The 22,849-nt window shown below is 41.4% G+C and overlaps 1 protein-coding gene across 5 annotated transcripts in view; it reads right to left on the bottom strand.

Moving 5' to 3' along the window:
* Window positions 1-13,605: 13,605 nt before the first annotated feature.
* arhgef4 (Rho guanine nucleotide exchange factor (GEF) 4) overlaps window positions 13,606-22,849 on the bottom strand; it is a 163,210-nt gene continuing 153,966 nt past the window's right edge. For 4 of the 5 annotated variants that reach the window (XM_028568830.1, XM_028568833.1, XM_028568832.1 and 1 more), the window contains 3 exons: window positions 21,920-22,163; window positions 17,928-18,005; window positions 13,606-14,341 (listed from right to left, as the gene is read on the bottom strand). In XM_028568830.1, coding sequence (XP_028424631.1) covers window positions 14,184-14,341; window positions 17,928-18,005; window positions 21,920-22,163 — 480 coding nt within the window. In that variant the 3' untranslated portion in view covers window positions 13,606-14,183. The remainder of the gene's footprint in view (window positions 14,342-17,927; window positions 18,006-21,919; window positions 22,164-22,849) is intronic. The other variant, XM_028568831.1, reaches the window with a different exon arrangement.

Raw genomic sequence — 22,849 nt, 5'->3', positions numbered from 1 at the left:
AAGCAGCGACTGTATTGTGTTTTGCCTGTTAAACTGTGTCTGTGTTCTACATATTTATGTAGAATTATAGTTTGCTATTCTTATGTAAACTATGCGGCTCTGGTAGATGTTTGCGATTGGTCATGCTGTGCAAACACCGCCTCTTTTATGTGAACTTGTGCGTCTCTAGATTGGGAAACCCTGGGTTGATTGAACTAGTTGATAACCACCGTCCGTGACACAGCTTATGTGGGACCGCGGTTGTTAGGGTTAGTGAAGCCGGGTAACTGAAAGAAATCCAGGGCATGTTGATCTTGCTTTGTAGTACAGGCCTCTGATGTCCTCTACAGGCTCCAATTCCATTTTTGCATATGAGACTCATGTATGTGATACTGTCAGGAATGCATTGTTATATTTTAATGTAGACCTTCAAAATATAGATGTACAATCATGTTGCCTTGCGAGTCTTCACATTTACTTTTTTACACATAGACTTAATGGATACTTTTTTCTTGGTCTTCACCTGACCTTAAATATTTAGGTGTTTTATATATATATATATATATATAGCATTTTGTAGATGTATTGCTTAATTTAATGCAAGCATTTTGATTTTTATCTACAGTACTCGGATATTTAATGTGTGCTTCTGTAGTTTATATTCGCTAGTTACTGGACATATTGATGTTGTATTTCACAACCAAATCAGCAGATAAGAAAGAAAAAGAATAACATTTGTTAAAACCCTCAGAAGTCTAAGGGCATTTTCTCGATTTTTACATATCTTCTCAAATTCACCTGTCAAGGGTATTTGCATATAACCTGATGTGTTTTACATCAAACTTTTCAGAACAACCTCAGCTTTCTTCATAGTGAGGCTAAATTTAATTCTAAAGCAATGTGTAAAGACATAATTTGGTCCAAAACTGAAAAATTTATTTTCACTTTTTGAAATTCTTCAAATCTCTTGTATAAACATACTTTTTTACTTATGTGATTTAATTTTTTTGGTGCTTACAATAAGTTAACCAAAGTCTTACATTCACAAAAGTAGTGTGATTCATGAAGTAAATAGTAGATCTAGATGAACACAGCCACGTTTTACAATGGCGGTAGGTAGGTCCTTCAGTAAGTTTTACAGAAAATGTCAACGGACAAGCGAGTAAACCAGTTATACTGAGAGAATCAAATGAGCCTCTTGACAGACCCATATGACATGCACTCTTCTCTGTCTCCTTATTGGCCATGTAAGTGACGTATGATCTCACGAGAAAAAACAATCCGAATTGGAGATTCGGACGATTCCGGGGATATTTAAAACGTATTTACATTGTTATTATACATTGTAAAAGCATCAATTTGACGCAGGTTTAAAGCTATAGTGTGTAGTTTCTGTCTCCCCCATGAGGAATTCTAAGTAATGACAACAACACTGTCAGCGCGTCCACATGATACAAACCTCCCGTGATCGTGCACCGCCCCCACCCCTCCTCCACACAGTTGCTAGTAACCAAGGAGGACCCGGAGGATTAAAAAACTTTGACTCTTCAGAAGAGATAATAATCTTCACTCGACTTTCTGCGCGGGAAAGTCGCCAGACGCCACAATCTTCTGAACCTAGCCATACTGAGGAATCCAGAGAGAGTTGTGTGGAGCTGATAGTCTTAATTAGCTTTATAGCAACTCATTTGGCAATGGCTTGAAATTAACAGACATTCATTAATATCAAAAGGTTTTAAGTAACAGACACAGGATAAGAGAACGCCCATATTTTAAAGTTTCTTATTACTTTGAGATTCTTAGTCAATGTTCTGAGATAGTAAGTTAATATTTTGAGATAGTAAGTTAATAGTTTGAGATATTAAGTCAATATTTTAAAGTTTCTCCTTACTTTAAGATTCTTAGTCAATGTTCTGAGATAGTAAGTTAATATTTTGAGATAGTAAGTTAATAGTTTGAGATATTAAGTGAATATATTGAGATGCTAAGTCAATATATTGAGATACTAAGTCAATATTTTTATATTCCAAGTCAATATTTTTATATTCTAAGTCAATAATTTAAAGTTTCTCATTACTTTGAGATTCTTAGTTCATATTCTAAGATCCGTAGTTAATGCTCCTACATCAGAATGCTCTGATATTACCCGAGTGACAGTCTGGGGTGGTGTACTCTCACTCTGGCATGAAATGAGTCTGGTTAAACAGGAAGTTAAGTTTTAAGGGCAGCATAACAAGAATTAAAATATAGCTTTAATTAGCAGCCTGAAAAAACTGTTAAAATATTGCTTTGATTGGACATTTTTAAAGCCTTTAATTTTAAAATCCTACCTAAGAATGTTCTGATATTACGTGTGCGACAGCCTGGGGCAGTGTACTATCATGCTGAAGTGAAATGAGTCTGGTTAAACAGGAGGTTTCGTTTTTAGAGCAGCCGGAACAGAGTTAAAATATAGCTTTAATTAGCAGCCTGAAAAATTGTTAAAATATTGCTTTAATTGGACATTTTCCATGGCTTTAATTTTAAAATCCTACATCAGAATATTCTGATATTACTCGAGTGACAGTCTGGGGCTGTTGTACTATCACTCTGAAGTGAAATGAGTCTAGTTAAACAGGAGGTTTTGTTTTTAGAGCAGCCTGAAAAGACTTAAAAGGGCCCTATTTTAACAATCTGAAACGCGAGTATGAAACGCAAAAATAGCTTTGTGGGCGGATCCCGGGCGCTGTTGCTATTATGCTGGCGGGATAAATGAGTCTTGCGCCCGACGCAAATCTAAAATGGGTTGGTCTGATGTAGTTAGGTGTGGTTTGGGCGTAACGTGAAAATAACCAATCAGAGCGTCATCTCACATTCCCTTTAAGAGCAGGCGCACTTGTTCCATGGCGGATTGCTATAATGATGGCGGATTTGCCTGGCGCATGCCAGCGGGAGCTGTCCAGGATGCGGCAAAGTAGGCTAATTAATGCCCGTCTTGACTGGGTGGCAATGTTGCTGCGGCCTCTCGGGCGCATCTCCTCAAGTCTGTAGAGGATTGCTGCAGCCATGGAGCTTGGGCCTCCAAACGCACCACCTGCACCTGTTGTGCCCCTTCCTCCTCCCCCCATTCCATCTCTGTCCACCCACTCCACCAGGAGTGCATCGAGTGTCCAATCGCACCGTAGTTCAACATCACGTCTCCTTAAGTCCTCTAATATTTCCTCATTTATTTCATCAACACATCCATGATTCATGGAAATGTTGTGTAAAACACAACAAGCCACAAGGAATGCTGCAACTTTTTGAGGACTGTACTGTAAAGTGCCTGCTGATCTATCCAAACACCTGTAGTGCATTTTCAGTAATATTTTTCTTTGTAATTATGTATGGTTTGCAAAAATGGGAACTGCTGCGTCCGTTTAGATGAGAGAAGTGTATGCGCGTTAAAGCATAGAGTTTGCAGTGGTGGGTGTTTTAAGGGGCTCTGGTCACAAAATGTATGATACTGTGACATCCAATGTTTTCAGGAGAGAGTTTGAGGCAGTTCTGTAAATAACAACACTGAAATTGAGAATTTGTAAGATTGTCGTTTTCACCAAGGTGAGTTTGGCTGTGTGAGTGAAGGAGGTCCTGTTGCGGAATATAAAACCAATCTTGTACTTAACTTTAGACTGAAGGTGTTTTATGTGTTGCTGGAAAGAGAGGGAGCTGTCTAACCAGACACCTAGGTATTTGTACTCTCTCACATTTTCTAATTCCAGACAACTTTAGGTCCAGACAACAGGCCCTCAGATTTAATGCCTATCAGAAAAGTAGTTACTGAACCACGCGAGGCAGTCATGTGAAAACCCAAGATTGTTGAGTCTGTCAATGAGAATCTGATGGTTAACAGAATCAAATGCCTTGGACAGATCAATGTTAATGACTGCGCGGTAATGTTTTTTGTCAATGGCGTCCGTGATGTCGTTTATGACCTTGAGGCTGGCTGTGGTGCAGCTGTGACCAGCACAGAAGTCAGGTTGCATAGCGGAAAGGACACGATGGGATTCAAGATGGTTGGTAGTCTGTTTATTGACCAAGCTTTTGAAGACTTTCGAGAGACAGGGCAAGATAGATATGGGTCTATAGCAGTTTGGGGCGAGGATGTCTCCCCCTTTGAAGAGAGGGATGACTGCGGCATATTTCCAATATCCAGGAATTTCTGAAGATACGAGAGACAGGTTTAACAGGTTGGTAATGGGGAAAGCAATAATACTAGAAGATAATTTTAGGAAATATGGGTCCAGATTGTCTAGCCCAGCTGATTTGTAAGGGTCCAGATTTTGCAACTTCCTCAACACATCAGCTGTCAGGATTGGGGTGAAGGAGAAGCATGGTGGGGGGTGTAGACGTGAAGCCACGGGGGTTGTGGGACAGTTTACTGGGAGTCCAGCCGCCTGATGGAAAGCATGACCGGCTTCAATTAAGTGCTTAATGAAGTTTTCTAATATCGTGAGCTTGTCGGTAGTGGTAGTACTTGATTTCAAAGCTGTGGGCAGTTGGGAGGAAGTGTTCTTTTTCTCCATAGTTTTAACAGTGTCCCAGAACTTTTTTGAGTTGGTACTACAACAGTCAAATCTTGCCAAAGCTCAGTTATTTTTTCTGGGCTACTAACACCTTCAATGTCAGCCGGTAAGGGTGTTTTATTGTTATTCTTTTCTTTGACCTCTTGCCAGAAGTCATTAAGGTTGTTGTCATGTAACTTTCTGGTTAGCGAGTCTGCTCTCATTGTGTTTTAATTTTTCTTAATACAACTGAGTGCATACTTAAATCTACCATTTGTCCGCTTTTTTCAAATCCAGCAATATCCCATTGTCTAGTCCTACCTGCCTCAGACCAGAGTCTAAAGGCCTCTCTTGCCTCAGCATACTGCTCAGCCACAAACTCATTCCACCCAGGTCTGATGTTGAGTACCTTACATTTACATTTACTAACAGCCTCATTCCTAGAGAGTTGGATTTTTACAAGCAGAAGCTCAAATTGTTTGGGTACAGACCTGGATAGGATGACTGAGCTCTGTAGGCTCTCTCTACAGTATTTAGCAACACCTCCCCCTTTAGTGATTCAATCTTGCCGGAAAATGTAAGTATAGTTGGGAATTGAAATTTCTGAGTTATTGGTGTGTTTCCTGAGCCAGGTTTCAGATACAGAAAAAAAATATCAGGGTTGTCTGAATGGGCAAGCGAGGTGAATGAATCACATTTAGGAAGCAGACTTCTGATATTAAGATGCATTAAGCCGAGATTTTTGCGATTGCAGAAATCTGTGAATGAAAGCACCTGGGGAGTAGGGAAGTCATTGGGGCCTGGATTTGTCTCTTTGTCTCCTGAGGAGCAGAGGAGAAGTAGGATGAGTATGAGGCTCATACCTTTAAAAACCGGTCGGTTAGTATGATTAGTGGAGTGAAATAAAATTATGGGCTTAATGGCGAAGTAGAGAAACTCTAGGGCTGCATGGGAAGCAGTAGTTAATGTTGGTAAGCCAATGTATTTGGAGCTTGGTTTTCTCCATAATTCCATGGTAGATATGGACATGCTGGGCATCAATGGGAGGGTGCGGTAGCCTGGTTGACACCAGACCCTTCTCAGAGAGGGGGTCTGGGAAAGGTTCATTGACAGTTCATTTCCAAAGGGGCGTCACCAATGGACACCACTCAAATGCCTCTGGGCGCATTGGATAGTCCAACCCATTAGACCAACGATCCGGGTGATGCTGTGCTTCGGTAGCCGTCATGTTGAATGTAAACAAAAAGCTAAAGCCCGCCTCAACAGTTGTGATTGGTGTAAAGCCCGCCTCAGCGGTTGTGATTGGTGCCTCGATTTTGGTGACACTGGAAATGGGGTTGAATGAGCTCTTCGCCAGACTGACTTGCAGAGCAAATCTCAAATTTTCCGGAAGATCGTCAGGGTTTACCCAGGCTAGGGTGCAGAGCTGGAGTATGTGAATCAGCCTTCAAATTCAAAGGGGAGACATATTTTGCCATTTGGGGGCAGTGCAAAGTCAGGCACTTTAGCAATAGAATTGTCAAAAGCCTGATTTCTTTGGAGCTGGGTTTTCTCCATAATTCCAGGGTAGATATGGACATGCTGGGCATCAATTGGAAGGTGCCGAGCTGTCGAAACGTGAATCAGCCTTCAAATTCAACGGAGACCCATATATGGCCATTTGGGGGCAGTGCAAAGTCAGGCACTTTAGCTATAGAATTGTCAAAAGCTAGATTTCTTTGGAGCTGGGTTTTCTCCATAATTCCAGGGTAGATATGGACATGCTGGGCATCAGTGGGAAGGTGAAGAACTGTAGTATGTGAATCTTTTTATTTTTATTTAACTTTTATTTAATCAGGTAGGCCGTTGAGAACAGGTTCTCATTTACAACAGCGACCTCACCAAGAAAAGCGTAAGCGTACAAGTAATCTACAGTTTCACCTTCAACATAGTACAAGAAAACAAAATACAATAGGCTACAAAGGTTCAAGATTAAATAGGCCGTGCAAGTTGGCAAAAAGTGAAATCTAAGTAAGTCGATTAATATGCGAAAGTGGTATGGTGATAACATAATATACACAAAATAGACAGTCTATAACATTGCTGAGATGTAGTAAAGAGTCAAAATACAGTTAGTGCAAAAATGAAATTGTGGGCGAGATATTGATGTGGATCCAGTGATCAGTTATAACGCAGAAATAATATCTAAATAGATAGCCTAGTCTATATGAATGCTGAGAAGTAGTGAAGTCAATATCCAGTTTGTGCAATATGTAATGTAGTTAGTTATGTGGATCAGTAATAACACAGTAAACATGAACAGTCTGTCGAAATAATGAATAAAGTGTCAATATACAATTAGTGAAAATATTTGTCTATGTAGTGAGGTAGAAACATGAAATGTGATAGCATCACATTATTGTGAAGATTTCCGTGTTGGGGTCACATTTTTTAAACTAATGTATTTCAATGGAAAGCATCTTACGTGATCACAGCACGAATCTTTCTGCCAGTCGGGCTGCAGCAGAGAAGCTGGATACAGCTTTGATATTATTGGTATTTTTAGGCCAATAACCGCTGTTTTAATCAACATTTATTCACCAGATTTTATCACGGTTTATATGTATTTCTTTTAATGTTAATATTTTAGTCTATTTTGGCCAGTGAAACTGGATTGCTTTGTTGTTTATTGATATTTTTAAAACTATAACGCTACTATCTATCAACATTTATTTAGCTGTTATCATGGTATGCATTTCTTTATTTTATTCATATTATTTTGGTCTTATTACCGGTGAAATATTACATTAAATAAGACAGAGCTAGCGCATTCAAAGCCGATGTCCCACAATGCAATGCGGGCATTCATTCACAGAATCAGAGAGTGATCAACGCCAGTATCGCTTCAATGTAGGCTGCGTAAGGGATAATGTATAGTGAGGTGGTTGTTATAGCGAATACAACAACGACGGGGTGATCAGGACCCCGACGCCAATCTTCTTTCAGCGGATTGGTTGATAGCTCTCCCAATTGCACCTGACTGCAGTACGCAGATCAGGGTTGGGCTAAATGTGGGCAGAGCTAAACGTTTGACTCCACCCCACATTTGACTCTGCGTGGGCGCCATCTGGTGGCGGAAATCAGGCAGCACATTCTCAAATGTCAATGCAGCATCTAGTTATTTAATTATAAAAATGGAAAGGAACAATGGGGTTGGGTTTAGGAAAAGAGGAACCAGTTGGTATTAGGAAAATAAGAACGGGGAAAGCAAACGTGACTCGCGGGAAATGAGCCCCAGTCTCTGTGGGACCTGACTTGCGGGAGCCCCGGTCTCTGGGGGATGCAAGACAACAACGGACGGTTGGGTTAAGGAAAATAAGAACAGGGAAAGCAAACGTGACTCATGGGAAACGAGCCCCAGTCTCTGGTGGACGCAACTTGCGGAAGCCAGCATGTCCATATCTACCCTGGAATTATGGAGAAATCAACATTTTGACCATTCTATTGCTAAAGTGCCTCACTTTGCAGTGCCCCCAAAAGGCCAAAAAATGGCTCCCGGTTGAATTCGAAACAGGATTCACATAACAGGTCCTCAGCGATTCACTGATACCCAGCATGTCCATATCTACCCTGGAATTATGGAGAAATCAACATGTTGACCATTCAATTGCTAAAGTGCCTTTGACCATTCTATTGCTAGTGCCTCAATTTGCAGTACCCATAAAGGGCCAATATGGCTCCCCGTTGAGAAATCCAGATTTTGACCATTCTATTGCTGAAGTGCCACATTTATCTTTGGATAAATCTTTGGACATCCGCTGCGGCCCGCAACATTGTATCCCTCAGATCTACCATAGCGAACCTGTCCCGGGATAGCAAAGTGCAAGTATAAGTCATGTTTCTGTGGTAATTGTAGTTAGATACTCCTCCCTATTCCTCTCTTCAATTTCCATACGTTATGTTAATGCATAGCAGATGCTTCAATTTTGCATGAATTATACCTTTAGAGTCTACATAAAGTCTAAATTCACTTTCTTCAAAATTGCATTACTGTTAAAGCATTACACGCATACAAATTCATTTATTGGTGTTTTTTGCCCCCAACAGTGCCTTCCAGGCAGCGCATAACATAACATAACCAGTGCCTCCCCACCATTGGGAGGCACTGGTTATGGTTAAAGTTAAGATTAGGTGTCTTGAAGGCAGCGGTCACAGCACTGCCTGGAAGGAGTAGTTGGGGGCAATGGGACACCATTGAGCTTAAAATTCATTCTCGACCTTGGGAACAGCAGTGCAAAAAAAACAAAAAACTTTTGAGTTTCAATTACTAACATCTTGAAGGCAGCTATTCCTCAGCAGAACAAGTTTTTCCAGTTGTCAGGCTCATGTCACTCAGTGTCTAGTCTCGCCAAGGGGGTAAGCTTCGCTTCAGAACTCGAGCCATCACCTCCTGTTAGCATTCCGCTGACCACCTTTTTTTTTTTTTTTCACTTGACTGCGAATAACTTTACATCAGAAATGTTTGAAGACTCTATTTGTCCATTGTTTAGTTCCAAAGAAACACGACAATGTATAAAAAGCTCCATTACCTTGTACCTCACGTTATGGCTCCGTAGCAGACGTTTTTGTAAATATAAGCTAACGATTGTGTCATAACCAAGTGACTTACTGTCACAGGAGAAGCTCGCAGGCAGTTTCGACTTACATGAGCTGTTTAGGTTTAATTACTAATGTTAACTAGCATGTTAGTTAGCAATAATTAGCCTGTGCCCATGTTATCTCCTTACATACACCTACACTCTCCGTATCTGTAAGATTGGGAATGATTGAGATTTCTCTTGGCACAGCTACCAGAAGACTTCCAACTTTCAGACACGTTGCTCACGTCACATTCTCTCAGTTGGAGGCTGCGCAGTAAAGCTGGCCATCACCGGAAAAGTGTTTCTAATAGCCTTCACTGGTCTCCGTCCAGAGCAACGGGGTCTATTGGTCCATTATATACTGTTTATGAGTCTCGCATTGCCAGACTTTCCTCCACAGCATTGTATAGGAAGGTCTGGCTAGGCCACACAGCATTCCAGGATGGGAGGAAAATGTGCTCTGGTTTATTATTTAAACCAATCACAATCGTCTTGGGCGGTGCTAAGCGCCGGGCAGATCCACAGTGCCTCTGCAAAATAGCCTCAGGAAGGAACTTGTTTTGGTGGAACGTGTACGTTCAAAAGTAGTTTTAGTCGTGCAACAGAAAACTCTAATTGGACAGATAGTCTAGCTAGCTGTCTGGATTTACCCTGCAGAGATCTGAGGAGCAGTTAACCATAGTCCTCAGAAATCCAGCGGAGTTTAGAACGCCAACACAAAAAAGAATAAGGGGATGGACATCCGACTGAAAAGGACATGCGGCGGAATTTCTGGTGGCATGGGAGCAATCCCAGAAGTGGAACGTTGTGGACATAGACTACTCAGGGTCAGAGTCTTTCCCCTGAAGAAGCTGTAAGATGTGGTCAAAAGCACTGTAAAGAGTTGCCCTTTTATGTAGACCTTCGTTTAAAATTGTTTTTTTCAAAAAAGATCTTTATTGTGTGTACGCCTGGGTAATGTTTCATTATTAGTGTCGGTTACGGCCTCCATTTAAAGAAACAAATCAAGGCTCAAAAGGGATTGGAGGATGCAACATATTAAAAGGATGCCAGACACAAAGTTAACAATTAACCAACAAGCTTTATTAAATAATGCAAAAATATTCCCAAAAGTAGCAAACAAAGAAACAAAAAGGGACTGGAGACCCCGGACAAAAAGAACCTAAGATGGGAAGAAGCTGGACCAACCTTGCAATGGGCCGTCACTCCCCGCGTCTCCTAATTTACCTAAAAAGAGTAAACTAATCCTAGAACAAAAGAGACAAATAACTGAACTACTGGCAGAGGGAAGAGGGCAGAAAAAGGGACAGAGAGAGAGAGAGAGACAGACAGACAGACGGAGAAAACAAGACACACACACCAGAGGCACATGTAACAGTGTCAATTTGATACCTTAGGTTCAGAGCTGAAACCTTTTCTTGGGTGGACAGCAGCAAGGCGTGAGCCGGCCATATATACGCGCATGTCTGTCACTGTATGACTATTTGTGTTTCAATTCTATATGTAGGATGCCGAAACAGATGATGCTTTTTTTGGGGGATTAGCGTAGCTGCTTTGAGGAAGAGCTCAGTGCAGAGTATGGGCAGAGCAAGAGAGAGAAGAAATCAGCTGTAAAGTCGTCCAACGGTAGTAAATGTACACTGCATCAGCCAAGCTGCTTGCTGCCCCCTCACGGTGAGGGAAAACTAATCACTCAACGAAATCCTGACTGTTTGCTGTCCTGGCTCCTAAATGGAGGAATGAGCTCCACATTGACATCAGGACGGCCGGAAGTTTACACATCTTCCGCCGCAGGCGTTAAACCCATCTCTTCCGACTGCACCTCGGATTTTAAAATAAAATGCAAAAATAACCCTTACAGTTGCACTTTCATATGGCTCGTTGTAGTTTTGCTTATTTAAAGTTAATGTAGTTACACTTACCTCTTGCTGTCCGGAGTTTGTACCTACAAGGTTGAAAGCACTTAATTGGAAGTTGCTTTGGCTAAAAGCAACTCTAAAATCTGGCCCGAGTTTCCCTCCTCTGATTCCCACAGGAAGTAATGATGATGATGACCTTTTCACTGGGAAAAATATTTTTCCGATGCCCGTGAACGCATGGTTACATTTCGTGTCATTTAATGGATTAGAAGTGGAGGGGGTACAGAGCGCGGGGGCCGGGCTGGGCCATCGGCCTGGCTTCCTGGCGGCAGAGACGAGAGACAGCGTAACTGGCGAAAGACGCCACTGAGCTGGCCTGGCCCTGGGCTTCCAGTCCTTGGTGTCAGAACCAAGCCAGGCTTCTTTGAGAATTTTTTTATCAATCTTTCTTCCTCCTTTTGTAGAAATTATTTTTTTTTACTTCAAATATGCCTAAGTAATATTTATGATTTAATATAAATTCCTGTAGTGAGTTTGTGATTATTTGGCTAAAGATTTATATTTCTTTCTACCTTGCTCTTGATCTCTGACTTGCTGCACCTGACACAACCACTAAGCTTTATGCAAATTATTGCGTAATGACGTCACAAATGCAAGATGACCGTATGGCGTCAGCTACTTTTAGCGACTTTTGGAGCTAGTGCTAGCTACTTTCATTGGAAAAGAGTTGGCAACACTGGAACCATTCACACTCGGTTGGCGCAGAATCTGGAGGAATTTGGGGTTCAATGTCTTGCCCATGGACACTTCGACATGGGTCGGCAGGGGCAGGGATCGAACCACCAACTTTCTTTACCTTCTGAGCCACAGCCGCCCTAAATTCAGCACCGTAGCAGTCCCCGAGGCAGCCGTCGTCTTCTGAGCGCAAACTATCAGAGTCTGAGATAGTTCAGTGACACCGTTGCAAACTCCTCCAGAGGTGGGGAAAAATGTTGAGTGTAAGACCAACCACCCAGGTCGGTCTTACACTCAGGTTGAATGCAACACGTAGGGAAAAGGAGGCAGATGGACCGGCTAGGCTAACCTTTAGTAGTGGTGGTCTTTGTGGTTTTAACAAGCCTGGTTTTTTAGCTCGTTGGTAACATAATAATGCGTTCCATTTACCTCTTAACTCCGGAAGCCGGAGCTGGGAATGATGTCACACCCGAGTTGAATGCGTTCCATTTACAAGTCGGATTTTTCATTGTGGGGTTACCTCTAGCCAGGTTAGCCATTGTTAGCTGTACCATTAGGCTGCTTTTTGTGCATACAAACAGCATGTCCACAGATAGAATATGGACAGGAATGTGTGTACAACTGATTTAGTGAGACACAAATAACGCAGAAGTGCTAATAACTGTATGTTACTACAGCTTTCACTGCTGTTGATGCACTGGGCAACCATGTTGGATTTTTACCTCGGGGTATTCAGTAGTTGTCCCGAGTTCCGAGCTCGGAAATCCGGGGGCATGTTTCCGACTTTGACCTCAGAAAATCTAACTTCGGAGTACAAATGGAACGTCTCACAGTCATGTTGAACACAACACAAATGGAAAAGGAGGCATAGGGATTTGCTTTGTTACCGGCTAGGCTAACATTTAGTAGCGGTGGTCTTTGTGGTTGTAATGAGCTCGGTTAGTTTAGCGTGTTGGTAACGTTGAGTGGACTGAAGTTAAAGCTGCAGCTGAGCTGATGACAGGGACAGCATCTCGACTTCCCCCGTGATGTCTGCTGGGCGGTGCAACAGTGTGAAATGCAACAAATGAAAATGCAATAATCACCCCATACTGATGGTCACATTTGTCAGCTTAGGAATGTTTAATATTCCATATCATCAGAAGCTAAAACATTTGAACACAAAGGTGAAAGGAGCACATTTCACTGAATGCACTTACAGAGCGATATCACTGGGCTGCATCGATCAGAAAGGAGATTATACTGGAGACCAGATACACAGAGCAGGAACACTGGCTATCAGAAGTACAGTAAAGGTAGATAAAAGTGTGTGTGTGTGTGTGTGTGTGTGTGTGTGTGTGTGTGTGTGTGTGTGTGTGTGTGTGTGTTGCGATGCTGTCAGCCTAGTAGCACGATGAAAACCTCAGTTCCTGAAGTCTGGTTAAATATAGCAGGGTTCTTCAGAGATAAAAAAATATTCTTCACAGCATTTTTTTATCACATCCATGCATGTCATTGTAAGTCATCCGCGACACACTTCAAATGGCACTTTAAAAAAAAAAGAAAAAGACAGAGAGAGAGAGAAAGAAAAAAGAACAGGGTGTTTACTCTCATTGACATGGTAGGTAAAAGGAGGAGTCGAGGATCGGACTCGAGGAATGTGTGTTGCTGCTGTTTTGCTTGAATAAAAAGCTCCTAATCTGCGCTGAGTGGAATCTTCTTCTTCTTCTTCTTCTTGCATTTGACGAATTATTTAAGTGTTTGCACAATACGGAACTAAATCCTGGAGGATGGAGATCACAAAACACTTAAGAAAACCCCAGCTCAAATAAAATCCTGAAATTATATATTTGCACAGAGAAAAAGCACAGGAACCCCCACCCCCCTTTCAATGTTCCCCCTTTTTTTTTTTTTTTTCTTTTCATTTTCATAAACAGACACAGATCAAACAGATGTAAAAAAAAAAAAAAAAAATCGTCTGGCACTGTGAACACTTGGCATCTGTGAAATCATAAAACAATACAACAGTGGAAAGAAGTGACACAACTTATTTTTTTTTTTTTTTTGTCGTTCACAGAGGCGGCACAATCGGGAGTCCCACGCTCGCTCGCAGCAGTATAGCAGTAGTATTAGTACCAGTTGGCGCTCGATTGGAGGTGTAGTAGCAGTAGCAGTAAGTTAAGCAAGGGTCCACTCGCCCTGTTTGACTCAGTGTCTCCGGGGGAGACCGTTCTCAAGTCTGATTGTTAACCAACCTATAAAGTGCTTTCGAAAAAATAATCTCGTCCTCATCATAATCATCCTCATCTATACAATAAATCAGTGTTTCAATAAGGGCAATGTTACGTGTAGGAAAAGAAAAAGAGATTAATTAAAAAGGGTCTATTCAGGCACGAGCAGAGAGCACTTCTCTTTCTCTGTCCCTCCCCCCCCTTCCCTCTGTTCCTTCGCTCCACGGTTTATTCTTTTGCTTCAGGATTTTCACTCCTTCACTTCTTGAAAGGTGTCAGTCGGCCGATGTTGTGCCAGAAGGTGGAGGTTTTGCGCTTGGGCTCAGCCAGCATGAACACCTGCTGCTGGGGCAAGGCGGTGGGGAGGGACGGGTGTTTCTGCCGGAGGAGGAAGTCGTAGTAAGGTCTGGTCACTGCTGAGGAGACGGACAGAACGTAGCATTACATATACAGTATAGCACTTCATGGGATATCAGACACAGCTGGGAAATGAGAGCGGAAGCATGCACTCATTATATATTCCAGATCTGCATTTGTTATTGGCCGGTGTGCCTGTGACGCCTGAATGCTGAGAGAGTTTTGTATATTAATTTTTCTAGTTGTCCTGATACATGATGGAATAGGCTGCTCTGTCTAAGACACAGATCTTCAACAGGGGGCCCGGGACTCTTAGGGGGTCCTCAGAGTTATTGTAACTAAATTCTGAATATATATATATATATATATATAGTCTGAAAATATACATCAATAAATCCAACATATTATTTGTAAAGATAAATCTTTTTTTTTAATTTACACAATGTTCAGTATGTTTACATGCACATAACATTAAGTTTTTTGCCCTTATTCCGAAAAAGACGATATTCCGACTAAGCTGTTTACATGGCTAATGAAAGTGAGTATTTCACTAATATTCCCGTTTACATGTAGTCGTGCAAAACAGGATTTTTTCAAAGTTTTCCAGCGGTGGAGGACTTGTTGGACCATGTGAACACAGCCTCCCTCTCTCATTCCCTCAACCAGCTTCTAGAAAAGGTCGACGTAGCGATGTGTGCTCTTATCCAAAAACCTATTGATATCCAAGTCTTTGATAAAGTTTAAAAGTAGCTGTGTTTCTCCTTCTTATCGGGCTGCAGCCTTGCAAACTGTTGGCTAGTTGGTTTGTGTACAAAAACCATAGCAACGCACAGAGCTGACCGTGAGCCTGCGGTGAGAACTCTGATTGAGATGCATATTCCGAATGCGTTGTTTACATGTCTAAACAATGCCTCTAAAACCGGAATAATAATATATAACATATGTCTTAATCAGAAAATGCTGTAATCGGAAAAAGGCCTTATTAGGAATATCCAACCGGAACATGCTGTTTACATGACTTGTATCAAATTCGGAATATTGTCATATTCAGAATAATAGTGGAATATTGGTGTGCATGTAAATGTGCTGACTGATGATAGGCTTACTGGCCTACAGGTAAGGTAGCTATCCACAGATACAGTTAAAGAGTAACTACCGTTTTTTCAACCTGGTCCCTATTTTCTTATGTGTTTGTGTCTAAGTGACTGATGGGAACAACAATCTTAGACATTGGTCCAGTATTAAGCATGAACGCAGACCGGGCTGCAATGTAACCCTATGGGACACATGTGCATCGTCAATTTAGTCCACTAAAAGTCCTTTATTTAAAGGCTCAGATTATTATTCTAAGTATCTAACTACATTATAGAAAGGATCCCTACAGAGATAGACCTTTAAAACCTCTTTGAGACCTTTCTGTTTAACCAGAAACAGCTCTGAGGTCGCTAGCGCTGAACCCACCAGACTCCATTTAAAAAAAAAAACACTGTACTGCACATATCTAACGTTAGCAAAAGAAACTATTAAGAAATAACTTTTCATCCATCCACACGACATTCACTACATGTTCAAACGAGGCCACATCCCTTTAGGAGACAGGAAGTGTGTACCATTTCATACTGTTGGCGCTGCTTGAAATGCGCTATCTTTAGTGTAGAGGATCTTTGTTATAGTCAATACTATGCTGCTCTGACGTTCTGTTTTAAACACAGATAGTATTTTCATAAATTTCAAAAATTTTGCCAATTGCCCCTACTTTGCTGTTTTTTGAGCACAGTTAAAATAGCACTTCCTGCAGACGTTTCAAATTAAAAGCCTACCTGGAAAAATGGGAAGATTCTGTTTAATGTGAAAACATCTGTGCAGAAAATGCTGAGTTTTATTGACACAATCAAAGAACAGCAAAGTTGAAGCGATTGGAGCAATGACATTTATTTTTTACCGGAGATGTCTGTCTTGTTGGGAGTGTGTGTAGGAATCTTCATAAATAACTCTGCTGTCCTGTTCTAGAGAAGGACGAGTATTTTTAGCCTTAGTCCAACCTTTACTGTGATTCTGAGATGCTTGAAGAATACAGGTCCTGGTGACATAGAATTTCAATAGAAAGTGCTGCAGTATGCATTATAGATCAGTGTGTATACATTATTCATCATGAGGTGACCCATGTCCAAGCCCAGAGAGAAAGGAAGACATTTCCAGACTGATATTACTCTGAGATTTAAAGGCTAGGCTACCTCCAAGGCTTTTTTTTTTCAACCTGGATCCTATTTTCCTATGTTTTTGTGTCTAAGTCACTGTTGGGAACAACAATCTTTGACATTGGTCCAGCATTAAGCGAGATCGCTGCAGTCGGCAGTGGAGAAACAAGCTACAATGTAAGTTAATAGGACAATTGTCCAGCTTTTATGACTGACAGGCTCAGATTATTATTATAAGTGTCTGACAACATTATGGAAAGGATTTCTAAGGAGGTCGACCTTTCTGTTAAAGAGTAAGATCCTTTTTTTAAATATCCGCAAAATTGTGTTCGCTAAACCCACCAGACTCCATGTAAATCAACAGTAATTTTAGCATCGTAAAATACACTTCATTCAAAGTAAACAGAAACTAAATCTAACTATAAAAAGCCATTTTGGGTCGTCTTTTCACTTTTCTGACAATCGCAACTCTACTTTTGGTTGAAATAAACACATAGTCTACTGATTTACATGTGAAAATATGTTGGCTCTATACACGCTGAAAGTATTGTTTTTTTTAAATGGAGTCTGGTGGGTTCAGTGCTAGCGACCTCAGAGCTGTTTCTGGTTGAACAGAACGGTCTTAAAGAGGTTTCAAAGGTCTATCTCTATCCTAGCTTCTGGGGAGTTTACTCCCCGGAGTCCTTATGTTTTTTCCCCCAGCGTATTTCCTTGGAGAACGTTGGCACCAAGATCCTTGTTCCAGCTGTCGCCGTGGTCCTGCTGCACTCCCTGCCGAGCTCAGCGGTGCCCTGCAATGTCATGCTTCTTCCGGCTGAACCCTGCAGCTTCCCGCTACATCCAGTCACTGTTCCATTATTAATGTGACTATTATTGCCACTGTTCATCACACCCCCAACCGGCCCGTCAGACACCACCTACCAAGAGCCTGGGTCTGTCTGAGGTTTCTTCCCAAGAGGGAGTTTTTCCTCGCCACTGTCGCACTGCTTGCTCTTGAGGGAATTACTGTAATTGTTGGAATTGTTGGGGCTTTGTAAATTATAGAGTGTGGTCTGGACCTACTCTATCTGTAAAGTGTCTCGAGATAACTCTTGTTATGATTTGATACTATAAATAAAATTGAATTGAAATTGAATCTCTGTAGGGATCCTTTCCATAATGTTGTCAGACACTTTTTCAAAGATTGTTGTTCCGATCAGTCACTTACACACAAAAACATAGGAAAATAGGGTCCAGGTTGAAAGAAACGGTAGTTACCCTTTAAGATGATGAGTATTATATTATCTGACAAAATGAAATAAAACTTAGGAACAAGAGGATGTAGAGTCTACACTGATACAAACACTACATTGAGACTACCACACTCAGGAGCTTAGTGCCTAATGTGCAACTACTCAAGTCCATGCAATCCTATTATTTGCCTTTCTCTGAACCCTTGGGTGCATACCTTTTGGTTTCCCAGCTGGATGGCTTTTGCAGGCGTTAAACATGGCCTGTTTCTTCTGGACCTCTGTGAGAGAAAACCCTGAGAGGAGAAAAAGAAATGGGATGGCTATGAAGTTTAGTCAATTTTATTTATATAGCCTCAAGGGGCTTTACAAAGTTTTAGGCTTTCTCAAGAAGTTATTCTTTCATTGTGTTTGTTCCCAAAAGGTAAAAACCAACAGACTGTAAATGTGCAGGACTCAACATCAAATCAAAACCCTTATTCCTACTAATGTGCCAGTGAAGCACACAGTTAATACAGACTCAACTCAGGACAGAAGTCTGGCTCTATTCGTTAGATCAGCATCAGAGACATGTATTTACTGCCGGCAGTGCCACAGTTTCCGGACGCACCACACTAAAGTTTTTAAAGTATTAAAGCTGATGTAGTGAAAGGAGAACAAAGGAGGATACACAGCAGATCACATGTTATAGGACACAGCTCTGTTCTTTGCAGAGAAAAAAGCATGGCTGACAGGTTAGGGAGACAGTTAACTGGAAGATCCCAGGTCTATGTATCATCTAACTATAAATCGAGGGCTCATTGTTTGAGTTTGTGTGTGTGTGTGTGTGTGTGTGTGTGTGTGTGTGTGTGTGTGTGTGTGTGTGTGTGTGTGTGTATGTGTGCGTGTGCGTGTGCGTGTGTCTTTCAAACTAACCCACATGGGCAAAAGACATCCCATGCAGCCAGGGGCGGATTAAGGTGGTCAGGGGCCCCTAGGCTGCTCTTTGTGTGAGGCCCCCCCTTAATCATTGTGCTTTACTGGAAAAATGTATTTAGTGCCATACATGGTCCACATGCAAATAATAATAATTTTAACTGACACACACACACACACACACACACACACACACACACACACACACACACACCCACACCAACTACCACCACACCACATAGGTAAAATGAGTAAACTACATCATAAAACTAACATCAACAGAGATGTAAGTGGAAAGAATACCAGATATTATCCTCTGCCACCACAGCACCAAAACATTTACAAAGAAAATGTAACTAAACAGCAAAGCAGCAGAATTCCCTGGATTCACAGTTCAACAGCAAGCTGGTAATCACTTTTATCTTTCTAAACCAACCGGTAGGCTACAGGATCTGCAGCAGTGCAGAACACCTGGTTTTACTGAGGCAAAATCACAACATCACTACCAGTGGTGGAAGAAGTATTCAGATCTTTTACTTCAGTAAAAGTACTAATACCATACTGTCCTGCATTGAAAATGTTACTTAAGTAAAAGTATGTAAGTATCATCAGGAAAATGTACTTGAAATATTAAAAGTGAAAGTACTGAATGTCGAAAAATCCTCATATTTTTTAAACAAACCAAACAAATTTATTGTCAATCAACTAGTGTTTAATGGTCTCATCATCTCAGCTGACTTGTAGCCGTTATATTGTTGGCTAGTTTACTTTAGAATCAAACATCACATTTTATAAACTACATGTGTTTTGTGTGCAGAAATCTTAATGTGTAAAGTAACTAGTAACTAAAGCTGTAACAGATGAATGTAGTGGAGTAACTAAAGTAAGTAGTAACTAAAGCTGTAACTGATGAATGTAATGGAGTAACTAACGTAACTAGTAACTAAAGCTGTAACAGATCAATGTAGTGGAGTAAAAAGTACAATATTTCTCTCTGAAATGTAACGGAGTAGAAGTAGAAAGTGGCATGAAAAGAAAAGACTCAAGTACCTCAACATTTGGACTCAAGTACAGTACTAGAGTACATGTACTTAGTTACATTCCACCACTGATCATTACTAAGACACAAACCACTGTGCAATACACTAAACTGTGAATAAAATAAAAATAATAAAAACAGCAGCAGCAGCACATAACACTGTTATTAACAACAATAATGAAACAGCAATACAACATGTAGGCTACATATTGTTGCATAATCATCACGCCTTTAGAATTTTTTTTTAGAATTCACATGCAGGATCCAAGCTATAGGTAGCAGCAGGGACGGACTGGGACCAAAAATTGGCCCTGGCATTTTGGCCCAGACCACACCACGGAAGATCACAAATACCCCCCGTCCTTGCTCTCCCCTGAATGTGTATAGCAACTCCTACTCCTTAAAACTATTAACGCCATGTAAGGGGTAAGCAAGAATCATTGAGAGTTGACACATTAAATACAAAAAAGTGCCATTTTTTAATATAATAAAACGGTATACTCCTCATGAATCATAAAACAATATATAGAGGCCTATATATTATCATTTCACGACTGAAGAGGCCCTGTGCTTTAATTTCAAGAGGTCTAGCATGAGTTTTTGTCTGCCAATGCAGATAGAAAAGCTACAATTCCCATTAAAAAAGCTTGCATGATGTGCAACGTTTATCTAGGCTACTTTAAGGACACAAATGCACAAGCTTAAGGTTTGATGAACCTTAAGGTGGTGTTTTGCTTATTATTAAGATGTAGGCTACTTTGTTGAATGAAAGGCAGTCTAATATAGCCTATTAATAATAAAACGGTGAGAAAATGATCAGTCAAGACTCAGATACCCGCGCACGTAGCCAAACTAATGCAATGATACAGTATAGCATGCCTATTTCTTTTATTGTTGTAGTGTTATCATCAACAGTTTGTCCACCACTCAGTTTTATCAAGGTGTTAAGTGTTTTAAGGGGAGTTGTGTTTACTGCAGCCGGTTGTAGCCTCACTCCCTCATCTCTGTCCCTCTCCTCCTGAGTCTGCTCCTCACTGTGCATGTCACTGTATCCGACACCAGCACCGATATCATCGGCCACGGGAGCTGATGGAGGTCCTGCTACTGGCCAAAACATGTCTGTCCATTTGACACATTTGGCAGCGTTTTATTTTCTCACGCAGCTTCTCAGCACCTCCTTTGCGTTTCTTCTCCATGACCTCTATTACTGTTCTAGCCTGGCAGATGCACACCCGAAACTGCATGCAGGCAGAAATCCCAAAGAGGGTGCTGTTTAAAGATATGCTGTCCTCTTCATTGTCTTGGTTAACGTTATCCTCACCTAGCGCCACTTCACAGCTAGCCGCTGCTCGATTTGGACTGTTGTTCTTCATGTCTGTATCCCCAACAGTAGTCGTAAAAAAAGTTTGTCATCTTTGGCAGCGTTGCCAAATACTTATCGGCGTCTTTTTTTAGACTCATCTTGCTTTGTCTCTGTTTGTGTACTTCCAAGCTCTCCTGTCACTGTGTTTATCTTTCGGGCCGCGCACCGTTATGGACTAGTCCGTTTCAATTTGAAAGTAGGGGGTGTATGGAAAAAAATAGTCTATGTGATATTTTTGACTAAAGTGTTTTTTGGCCAGCCCAGAGTCAATTGAAAAAACAATGGGCCAATTAAAAAATAAATGTTTCTTATGGGCCAATTAGGGTCTTTTTTTTTCGCGTGGGACCCCTAGGCTGCAGCCTCAAAAGCCTGTGCATTAATCCGCGCCTGCACGCTCAGCCGGCTCATTGACTACGTTTACATGCACGTTTCTGTTTTTGCCCTTATTCCGAAAAAGACAATGTTAATTATTAAAAGATTAAGCTGTTTACATGGCTAATGAAAGTGAATATTCCAATGATATTCCCGTTTACATGTAGCCCTGCAAAAATAGGATTATTTTTCTAGCGGTGGAGGACTTGTTGGAGCTCATTCCTTCAACCAGCTTCTTGAAAAGGTCGACGTTGCGATGTTTGCTCTTATCCAAAAACCTATTCATATCCAAGTCTTTGATCATGTTTAAAAGTAGCTGTGTTTCTCCTTCTTATCGGGTCTGCAGCCTTGCAAACTGTTGCCTGGTTGGTTTGTGTACAGAAACCATAGCAACGCACAGAGCTGACCATAAGTCGTAAACAGACAAGATTATAATAAGACCCCAAGAAGTACAAAGTACGCCTAAAAGGAGTATGATAGGGGCTCTTTAACCGTGAACATGATCTGTGCAGATGTCTGACCTGTGTCGCGGTCATGCTGGACCTGAATCCTCTCGTCGGCGAAGGCTCCGAGCCAGCGCTGTTTCTGCTCCGGCTTCTTGGCACACAGCAGGTGGACTTGGTCCCCGGCCAGCGAGCGCAGCTTCAGTGCGTTCTTCACGCTGATGTTGAAGTCCTTCTCCTTACCGTCCTCCACGTCTATCACCTCCATGTGGTCCATGTCCATCCGACCCTTGTAGTACAGCATGTCCCGCCGCAGGAGGTCCTGCAAGGATACGGACAGCAAACTCAGCCCATAATCCCAGTACAAGTAGCAGTACTAGTACTCTACAGAACCAGCAAGAGCCAACCCGTCTGATTGATTGATTGTGTTTCATGCCACAGGTATGGAGAAACAGGGGAATAATATTAGAGGCAACATAGGCTAAAATCTTTGGTATAAATAAAGCATTGTGTACTGGAGAAGAGTTGTGCGACATGTTTTAATTTCAAAGAAGTGATGTAGGATTACAAAATGTGACGTTTGGAGTCATAGTAATGGCTGAATTACTAAGCCTTCAGGTCCCAGTTAAAAATGGTTTTTAAAAGGGACTATATGTAACTTTTAAATGTTTCTGAAACTGTTTAATTTTCCATCTGATGATCTTAAATGAAATGAAATGAAACGAGAGCAACAGTGAAAAGAACACTTGTTTTAATGTCTCTGCCCGGGTCCGATTTTTCCCGCAAAGTCACTAAAGGATATTCGGCAGGTAGACGGCGCTACAGAGCTCACATTCTGAAGGGTCACAGATTTCTTTGTAACACCGGAAAAGCCTGTGTTATTGTAGGATGCTGAATAAGCCTTTTGGGGTTCTCTCCTCTCCTGCACTGTAGCTGCTTGTTTTTTTAATTCTATTGTATGTATTTCACTTAAACTAAACTAGGCAGCCAAAGTTGCCAACTGTCCTT

The sequence above is a fragment of the Perca flavescens genome, chromosome 22 (assembly GCF_004354835.1).
Source record: "Perca flavescens isolate YP-PL-M2 chromosome 22, PFLA_1.0, whole genome shotgun sequence".
NCBI lineage: Eukaryota > Metazoa > Chordata > Actinopteri > Perciformes > Percidae > Perca > Perca flavescens.
The sequence above is the reverse complement of the archived record's forward strand: the minus strand, read 5'-3'. Positions and strand labels throughout refer to the sequence as shown.